Source organism: Colobus angolensis, unplaced genomic scaffold (assembly GCF_000951035.1).
Source record: "Colobus angolensis palliatus isolate OR3802 unplaced genomic scaffold, Cang.pa_1.0 Scaffold32, whole genome shotgun sequence".
Taxonomy (NCBI): Eukaryota; Metazoa; Chordata; class Mammalia; order Primates; family Cercopithecidae; genus Colobus; species Colobus angolensis.
In genome coordinates, this window is record NW_012116488.1 from 889,092 (window position 1) to 898,159 (window position 9,068).

At 62.5% G+C, this 9,068-nt stretch overlaps 1 protein-coding gene across 1 annotated transcript; it reads right to left on the reverse strand.

Moving 5' to 3' along the window:
- Positions 1-2,687: 2,687 nt before the first annotated feature.
- On the reverse strand, positions 2,688-8,125 carry LOC105518414 (inverted formin-2-like). The gene is made up of 5 exons (XM_011951401.1): positions 7,931-8,125; positions 5,753-6,152; positions 4,263-4,378; positions 4,030-4,189; positions 2,688-3,561 (listed from the first exon to the last, which is right to left on the reverse strand). The coding sequence occupies exons 1-5, from the start codon at positions 8,015-8,017 to the stop codon at positions 3,524-3,526; spliced, it is 801 nt and encodes a 266-aa protein (XP_011806791.1). The 5' UTR covers positions 8,018-8,125; the 3' UTR covers positions 2,688-3,523.
- Between the last annotated feature and the right edge of the window lie 943 nt (positions 8,126-9,068).

The following is a 9,068-nucleotide window of genomic DNA, read 5'->3' on the forward strand; positions in this document are numbered from 1 at the left end:
GTGGGTGGGGGAAGAGGGGACGCCTGCTGCTCCAGGGTTCTCGGCTGTGAAACTTTCAGGACGCTGTCACTCTGGGTGTGGTCTGCGGGCTCACAGGCAGCAGCTGCTGCTGGCTGCTGGCCCTCCACGCTGGGCTTGGGGGTTGTAGTGTTTTGCGGGGAGCTGCCCCTCTGGTTCTGGCCTAGGTTGGCCTGGACGCTTTTATGGGCCTTGACCAGGGGGCTCGGTCTGGGTCGCCCCTTGACAGACAGAAGCCGCTCAACCACTTCCTCCAGGGTGCATTCCTGGGCTGCAGTAGGGGATGTCCAGGGTCAAGGGAGAAGGGAGTGGGGGAGGGAGGGATGGGGGCTTGAGGAGGAGGCAGGAAAAAGCGGCCACCTCCCCTAGGCAGAGGATGGGCTGGGGCCAAGGACAGGCCCCCTCCCCCGTGGTCTAAGACCCCAGTGTCTGCCCACCAGGCTGTGCCTACCCCCCTGCCCCACCCCCTCACCATCGCTGGCCAGGAGCACGGCCCGGTTCACCAGGCTCTCCAGGGCCTCCCAGAGCAGCTGGCTGGAGCGGAGGCTGGGCTCCAGGTGCAGGAGGCCCTGCAGCACTGACAGGAGCTGGGCGGACACCGGGGAACAGCTCACCTGGACGGGCGAGTGTGGGGTGCGGGTCAGCAGCCGGCCCTCCCCGGTGGACTGGGAACCACTGGCCCATCTGCCAGGGCATCCAGCCCCGTCACCCCCTCTACTCCCACGATTCCTAGAGATGAGAGCCTCAGCGACTGTGGTACTGGTGACATGTGGGACTGTCCTGTGCATTATGGGATGTTAAACAGAACCCCTGGTCTCAACCTACTCAATGCCAATAGTACCCCCTGCCTAGTCATGGCAGCCAAAAATGTTTTCAGATGTTGCCAGATGCCACCTGGGGCCACAACTGCCCCCCAGATGAGAGCTGCCAGGTTCAGGGAATGAGGGGAGGGCCTGAGTTTGACGGGAATTCAGCCTCTTAGTGCCTCACCAGGCCCTGAGGCCTCTGAATCCCACCTGATGGGACTGGGTAGCTGGGGCCCAGGACAGTACAGCCGGCTGTGGGCTGTGCTGGTCTTTGGAGCCCCATCCTTCTGGGTCCTGAGGCCCTGGCTTTGCCCCCAGGCTGCCCACTCTAGGTACCAGCTCCCTTTCCAACCCCTGGCCCCTTGCTGCTCCCTGGAGTCTCACCCCAGAGCTGGCGCTACGGCCAGGTCACAGCAGGGTCTGACCAGGGCAGGGAGGACCGTTCCAGGCCCAGCCTCTGGACCTCAGGGCCACAGCCTGCAATGGAGGGTTGCCCTCCGATCCTCCAGCCCCCAGCCCACCTTGTGGAACAGGGAGGCAAAGACCTCCTGGTGGCTGCTCATGTCAACCCCGCCAGAGACTCGCAGCAGCTCCTCCTCGTCCTCAGCCTTGGCCTCCTCGAAGGCCTCCAGCTGGATCAGCAGGTCGGCATCTTCCAGGTCTCTGTGTGGGAGATGCCAGGTGGGCTGAGCCTGCTGCTGCTGCCACCACCAACACGTAGACGGGGCAGCCCGGGTCGGCGCCAGTGTACCAGCCCTGCTCAGCCCACCCGGGACTCTGAGCCAGCTCGTGGCCAGCTGTGGCTGACATGTGGCCCACATAGCCAGGGATGGCAGGCTAAGAGTGGCAGCTCCCAGGTCAGTGCCTTGCGCCCTGACAGGCTGCCCCCAGGTCACCGGGCAGCCTCATGCCCTGGGGAAGGGGAAGGGGGAGCATTCCCACTCCCGTCACATAACATGCACTAAGGCCTGGGGAGGTGGCACACGATGGAACCGGCCGTGACCTTGGGGGAGGGAAGGCTCTTCTCTGGGCACTGTGTGGCCACAGTGAAGACCACACCTGAGGTGGGTTCACAGGGCTGCGACAGGAGGGGCAGGGCTCTGGCCTGAGCAGGAGGGACCTTAGTGTTCACTGGGCCTAGGACTTGCCAGTCATCTCAGTCTGGTCAATGAGCAGAGCCCTCTGCAGGCAGAGCCGGCCCCGTTCAGTCCACACTGCCAGGGCACAGGCACTCATGTGGGCAAACTTTCCCTGAGGCCATTTCTTTTTTTTTTTGAGATGGAGTCTCACTCTGTCACCCACGCTGGAGTGCAGTGGTACGATCTCGGCTCACTGCAACCTCCTGGGATCCACCGATTCTGCCTCAGCCTCTTAAGTAGCTGGGATTGCAGGCACATGCTACCACGCCTGGCTAATTTTTATACTTTTAGTAGAGATGGGGTTTCACCACATTGGCCAGGCTGGTCTCAAACCCCTGACCTCAGGTAATCTGCCCATCTTGGCCTCCCAAAGTGCTGGGATTACAGGTGTGAGCCACTGCACCTGGCTCCTGAGGCCATTTCAACACAAGGCATTCTAGCCCTGGACTCCTCCAAGCTGACTCCCCTGAGTATAGTCCTGACTGAGGCCTGGGATAGAGCTTCCCAGCTAGTGGGTTCCCAACAGGGCTGCAAGGTTTAGCAAATGAAACTACAGAGTACCTGTTCAATTTGAATTTCAGACAAACAACGAATAACTTTTGGCATAAGTACATCCCATGCAACATCTGGGATACATTTACACTAAAATATTGTCTGTTGTGTATTGAAACCTGAATGAACTTCATGTCCCATACAGTACCTGGCAACCCTAGTTTCTTTTTTTAAAAAAATTTATTTTAGACCCGGGGTACATGTGCATGTTTGCCACATAGTACACTGTGTAACGTAGGGGACTGGCCTTGTAGGGCAGCGGTCCCCAGCCTTTCCGACACCAGGGACTGGTTCTGTGGAAGACAATTTTTCCATAGACTGGGGTGACGGGAATGGTTTAGGGATAAAACTGTTCCACCCCTGATCATCAGGCATTAGATTGTCATGAGGAGCCTGGATCCCTCGTGTGCATGTGCAGTGAGAATCGAATGCGGTGCTGCTCTGACGGGAGGCGGAGCTCAGGCGGGAATGCCTGCCCACCGCTCACTTTCTGCTGCGTGGCCCGGTTCCAACAAGACATCTACCGGTCTGCAGCTGGGGGGTTGGGGACCCTTGTTCTGGTGGGCCTGACACCAAGTAGCAATGAACACTGTGCCCTGTAGGTAGTTTTTCAACTCTCGCTCCCGGAGCCCGTGCCCCTGCCTCCATCTTGCATCCACGTGAATCACCCTGTAGTTCCCTCTTATTGGCATTTCATTTTCTGTTTCTGGGTTGGTTCACTTAGGATCATGGCCTCTAGCTCCATCCACGGTGTGCAAAGGATATGAGCTCATTCTGTCCTTTCTATGGCTGCTGCAACCCTCGTTTCTGTGGGCAGCTGCCAGGGACAGTGAGCTGGATTCTAGCCTCAGACCTGGCTTCTGGCTGGACCCCCTGGGGTTACTCCGGGGGAGCCACCTCCCTGCCATCTGGAGATGCTGCTTAGGTGAGGTGGCTGGGATCCAAAGGGCAGGTGGGCCTGGCCCTGGGAGCAGTAGGGGCAGCCGGCAGGACTGCCACAGTGGGGACTCACCGCAGGCGAGCTAGGACGTCCAGCAGCTGCAGCCCTGCGAAGGGACGGACAGGGTCAGAGGGTTTGGAGGCCCACCCCACCGTCCCCAGTTCACTTCTGCCACCCAGAGCACCCGGCCTGCTCTGCTGCAGTCACGGGACACCAGAGACCTGAGGCTCCAGAGGGGAGACATGAGGGGAGACATGGTGCTGGACACACAGCGATGCTTGCTCAGGGCTCACCGCCAGAGCAGGCAGGGCTGGAACCAGGTCTCAGGCCCCCGTCCTGCTCCACTGCCTGGCCAGCCTCGTAACTGAGAACAGTCCAGGGTTGACCCCCAGGTGTTCTGAGGCCCATGTCCATCGAAGGGGCAGGTGGTGGCAGGCCCGAGACGGTGCCTTCCTCTGGGGCCCTGGGCCGGGGGCAGGTTTTGTGGTGCTCCCACCTCCCCAGGTGGATGCAGCATGGGATGCGCTGGCCAAGGCGGGCAGGAGCGGGCATGCAGCCCAGGGCAGGTGCTCACCGATAAACTCATTCCGCAGCTGGGTGCGCGTGCGCAGGTCCTCGGGGCCCAGGATGATGGCGTTGACCACGCTGAGCAGGGTGACTACGTAAGGCACGTTGTCGCTGCCGGAGAGCTCGTTCATGACAATGCTGAAGCGGTACTGCTGGCTGCACACCGTCTGCGGGGAGGGCGGGGTCAGGCACACCCAGGCAGGGAGCCCCACGTGCCCAGGCCCAGGCCCTGCCGCCCACCTTGTAGTGGTCCAGGGCGTCCAGGGTCAGCGCGTGGCCCTCGGGAGAGTAGATGCACAGGGCGGCCAGCAGCTCAAACACCTGCTTCTTCACCATCACGTTGGATGTGTCCAGGGCTGCCAGAGTGGAGCGGGCAGGCTCAGCAGGGCCAATGCACCCTTTCCTATGCCTGGGCAGCTGGGCTCAGGGCTGGGGCTCTGGGCCTGGCAGGCAGACGCCAGGGGGTGCCGGGCACTTGTCCGTGGCCCACCGCAGTGCTGAACAAAGGGCTGGGACCCAACGAGCTGCCCACTCCTCGGTGTCCTGACTCTGCTCCTGGACCACAGGGCCAGACCCTGCAGGGAAGGGCTTGGAGGCAGCCGCCCCATCCTGTCACTGGCTCTGGGCCCAGGTTTTCTCCCAGTGCAGCACTTACTGTGTTTATGGCAGACATAACCTCATTCCTATGAACCCCTGCCTCCCACCCCATCCCTGGAGCTGTGAAAGTTCTGGGGGTGTCTCTCATCTGACCCTGCGGAGAACAATTCACAAAAGACTCCATAGAGGGGCCCTGCCAGGCCCAGGCTGGGGAGACAGGCTGAGAGTGGCTGGTCCCTGCACCTGCCTCTGTCCCCTGGGTCCAACGGAAACGAGGTGCCTCTGGCTTGCTTGCCCGCACAGGTACCTGCTGCCCCCATGGGCCCCGCCCCGCCCATCACTGCCCACCCTAGCTCATCCCCATGGGCCCCGCCCCACCCATCACTGCCCACCCTAGCTCCTCCCCAAGCATCGGTGGGACCTGGCAGCAGCCATGGAGCGGCACAGCAAGGGGTTCTCTCAAGGGGCCAGGACTAACTTTGGGCACAGGCTAGGGACACTTCCTGGAGGAGGGGAAAGGGAGCTGGGGCTTAAGGACTTAGCGCAGGACCTCGGAGGACACAAAGGCAGAAAACATGAGCAGAGGCAGAGACAAGAGGCCTGCCTGCCGGGGACGAGGTCCCTGGGTGCTGGAGTAGGGGACAGGGCAGGGAGGGAGGCGCTGGGGAAGGTGCTGGGAGGTGGAGGGTGACACCATCAGTAGATGTGGGCCAGAGCTGAAGGGCTCTGTCTGGGCTGAGGCTGAAGGGCTTGGAGCCAGGCAGGTGTATGGAGGAGCCACTCGGGTGGATTTGCATCTCTAACTCAGGTGACTCCTGCCGCCGAGGTGTGGACAAGGACAGAGAGGCCAGAGGGTGGGAGCCAGCACAGGATGGGGAGGAAGGGTGGAGCAGAGCCACAGAACACAGAGGGGCACAGGGGACCGCTGGTGCAGCAGTGCGGGGACTGGGGTGACCTGGAAGCCTCAGACTAGGATTGAATGTGGATATTTTTCCTGAGCCCAGGAAGCCAGTCCTCCTCCAGGAGGCCCTCCTTGCCTGTCTGGCTGCCTTCCTGCTGGTGGGTCTCCAGGCTGAAGCCTCATACCAGGTCCCTAGCGTCCGCCTGGGCGGCCCTCCCGCACTGCGGCTCACCCTGGGAGAGCTGGCGCACGTAGCCCTGGTTGCTGAGGATGTACTCGATGCCCTGCCGCGAGTTCATGACGGCGCGCACGCAGCTAACGCAGGTGAGCTGCAGCAGGGCATCCGAGATGCGTGCCACGCCGCGGCCCGACAGCCGCGCCAGCGCCTCGAGCAGCAGGTCCAGGCCGCTCTGCTCCAGGAATTGCACCATCCAGCTGCCGTCGCTGCCCTCCAGGCGCTTGCGCAGGCCGGAGTAGTTGACCACAGAGGGCATCTGGAGCAGCCGGATGCACAGCTCAGGGTCCGCGCTCTCCAGGTTGGCCTCTGTGGGGTCCGAGTCCTGTGGCCCCAGCTTCTCCTTCAGCGCTGCCCACTTGCGCTGTGCGCCCTCCTTCACCGACATCTTGCCGAGCTGCGGGCAGAGGGCAGGGAGCCATCAGCGGGGAGGGGATGGGGGCTGTCCTCCTGGCCACCAGTGCAGACGGGCCACTTCCCTCAGCCTCAGTTTCCCTGCTGCAATTCCTGCTCACGTGCCATGCGGAGGGTTAGGAGTAGCTCTGTGTCCCCCGCTATATCTCAGGCTTCCCTGTACTCATCCCTGACCGAATTTCGGCAACTGAGGCGGCAGGCAGGAAGGGCCCCACTGCACGCGTGTGGACCCCCAGGCTCAGGGCTAGGAGGGGAGGAGCCAGCTCAGAAACCTGCACCGCAATTCCGAGGCCAGCACGGCCCCTGTGACTTGACAGGACCGGATGAGCTTGGGAAGGACTGGGGGGAGCGGGAGGCTCCACTGGCTGGAACACTACCCGTGGTCATGACGCAACAAAACGGCGCATCTGAGGCTCCCTTATCTCACCCCAGGGCACTTCCCCCGCCCCAGTGGACAATATGGACAGGGAGATTCCAAACCTCAGGCACTGCCTGGGCTGCCCACAGCGTCAAGAGTGTGGCTGGGGAGGAGAGGCGGCTCCCGGGTCTCCCCTGGGCCTCAGTCTGCCCATCTGCGTGTGGGTGGGGGTCTCACACCAACAGGAAGACGGAGACCCTTGGCACTCAGGGTTTTACCAGAATTCAGTCGCAACAGGTCTGACTTCAGCCCTGGGAACACCCCGGTAACAGGCCCAGCCCAGAAGAGCCCCAACACGTGCCTTTCCCCAAAACAGAACAGCAGGACAGGCGGTTGCACCTCTGACATCAGCTCCACACCACCACATCTCCCCAGCCGCTGTCCCCAACCACAGACCCTGGGAACTGGCCTCGAAGGTCAGGGGCATCCCAGGCCCTCCTGCAACCATGTATGGCTCAGATCTTATATTTAGCGTCTGAGAACGGCTGCGTGGAGCCTCGGGGAGGGAGCTCGGGGGCCGGGCCTGGCAGGCACACGCTCTGAGCCTCCACCCTGGCCCTTGGCTTCCCACCGCCTCCAAGGCAGGCACTTTATACCTCCTGCAACAGGTGGGGAACTGGAGGCAGCTGGGTCCCAGAGAAGCTGGGTCTGTGCCCACAGTCCCTCACCTGGGCACGGCTGGGCTGTGACTGGAGGTCCCACATGGCTTTGCTTCAAGCGCTGCGCAGCCTGGTAAGTCAGGGGACCCCCGGCCGAGGGGCATTTGAGGTCACAGAAGCCAAGCGGGGTTGAGAACCCAAGCGTCTGCCTCCCCAGGCGGCTCTGGCCCCAGCCCCGCTGCTGTCCTCACCACTGGAGGCCCCATTCCTCCCCTCCTGCCTTGGGAGAGTGTCCTGGAGCACCTGCCCTTGAGGTCTCAGGCCCACTCCCCAGCCTGGCCCACAACCAAGCCTGGTGTTTCTGGCAGTCCAGCCCCTACTCCCCGCACCGCCCCTCAGCCCTCCGCCTGTTCAACTGCCCCGGGGGGCCAGCGGGTTCCTTCCAGGAGGCAGCCTGACAGGTGTAAGCCAGAGCTCTGATCTGCGTGTCCCCAGCTCGGGCCCTCACCAGCAGACCTGGGCCCAGTCACTCATCCTGCCTGGGTCTCCGTTTCCTCCTCTGCACCTCCAGCATCAGGCTGCCAGGAGCATCCTGAGAGGCTGTCCTTGGGATGCCCCTCCTCCCGGCAGGGGGTCCTGGTCTGGGCACTGTACAGCAGAGAGCCCGGAGCCCCTGGCCCACTGTGGTTTTAAGCCGCCCTCCCAGGCCCGGCCCTCTTGGTCACCCAGTGGCTGTCCACTCACCCAGATGCGCAGGACCTTCCGGCCGCCTCTGCCCACCCACTCTGGGCCCTGCCCTGGGCTGCTCCTCACGCTTCCCTGGCTTCTCATCGCTGCGGACCGCTGAGCTGCCAGACCCACCCGGGTCCCCGACGCCCCTCCTGGTAGCAGTAGGGGTGGCTCCCACCACCATGAAGAGCCAGGCAGCCGAGCCTCTGCACGTATTCCCACCCACCTCAGCCGCTGCTGCCTAAAGAGGCCCCAGAGCTGACCCTCCTTTCCTCCCTGGCTTCCATTGGCCGGAGTCTCCTTGGCACAGGCTGAGTGGACGGAGTTATGAACTCTCCCAGGCCCGGCCCCTGGCATCCAGAGCGCCCTCTCCAGCCAAGAGCTCCAGGGGTCCCTCCACGCAAAAAATCCTGACCTTTTAGAGACAAGCAGTGCCTCCGCGAGCCACCGTGCCCCAGGCCCCGGGGTGTCCCTGGACTCGAAAGTGCTCCCTGACCTGAGTACTGCCCCTCTTGGCACTGCCCAGTGCTCCTTGCCCTGTGCAAGTCCCTGAAAGACCCCAGTCAAGAGGAGCCCCCTTGATCAGTGGCGGGGAGCCACGGTGGGAGGAAACTGGCCCTCCTGCCCATCAGCTTCCCATACCCCCAGTGCCTGGGTGCCCAGCTCTGTGTCTGAGCTGCCCCAGCCGTGCCTGGGTGCCCAGCTCTGTGTCTGAGCTGCCCCAGTTGACCGTGGCCCACCGGGTGCTGTCTGGGGGCAGTGAGTGTAGCAGGGCCTTGCTGGGCTACGGCCCAGCATAGACAGGGTTCCAGCTGAGGACCCGGAGGATGAGGCCAGAGCTGCTTTCCTCCTTCTGTGATGCCACCAAGGCTGCCCGATCTCATCCGGGCCCCCCGGTCTCTATGATGGGGAATGTTCCAACTGCTTTTCAGCATGAGGCTGAACCTGCAAACACACCACGGCCAGACCATATATGCAGCACTCTGATCCGCAATCTGGCCACTGGCCCCAAACGGCCGGGACCTCGTTAATAACTGACAGCTTCTGTGATTTTTGTCCCATCTCATAGGAGCCCGACTTCCAGCCAGCAGCCTCTCTCAGGGCATCCCCGAGCCTTCCCTTTATCTATAAAAAGCTTTCTATGTATAGAGTG

Bases quoted from the DNA above. Each gene is read 5' to 3' on its own strand.
- LOC105518414 (XM_011951401.1), bottom strand. From the start codon at position 8,017: ATGAGAAGCCAGGGAAGCGTGAGGAGCAGCCCAGGGCAGGGCCCAGAG. The intron at 4,379-5,752 runs GTGAGCCGCAGT...CCACTCTGGCAG, and splicing joins CGTGCGCCAGCTCTCCCAGG to CCCTGGACACATCCAACGTG. The intron at 3,562-4,029 runs GTGAGCACCTGC...GTCCCTTCGCAG, and splicing joins GCTGCGGAATGAGTTTATCG to GGCTGCAGCTGCTGGACGTC.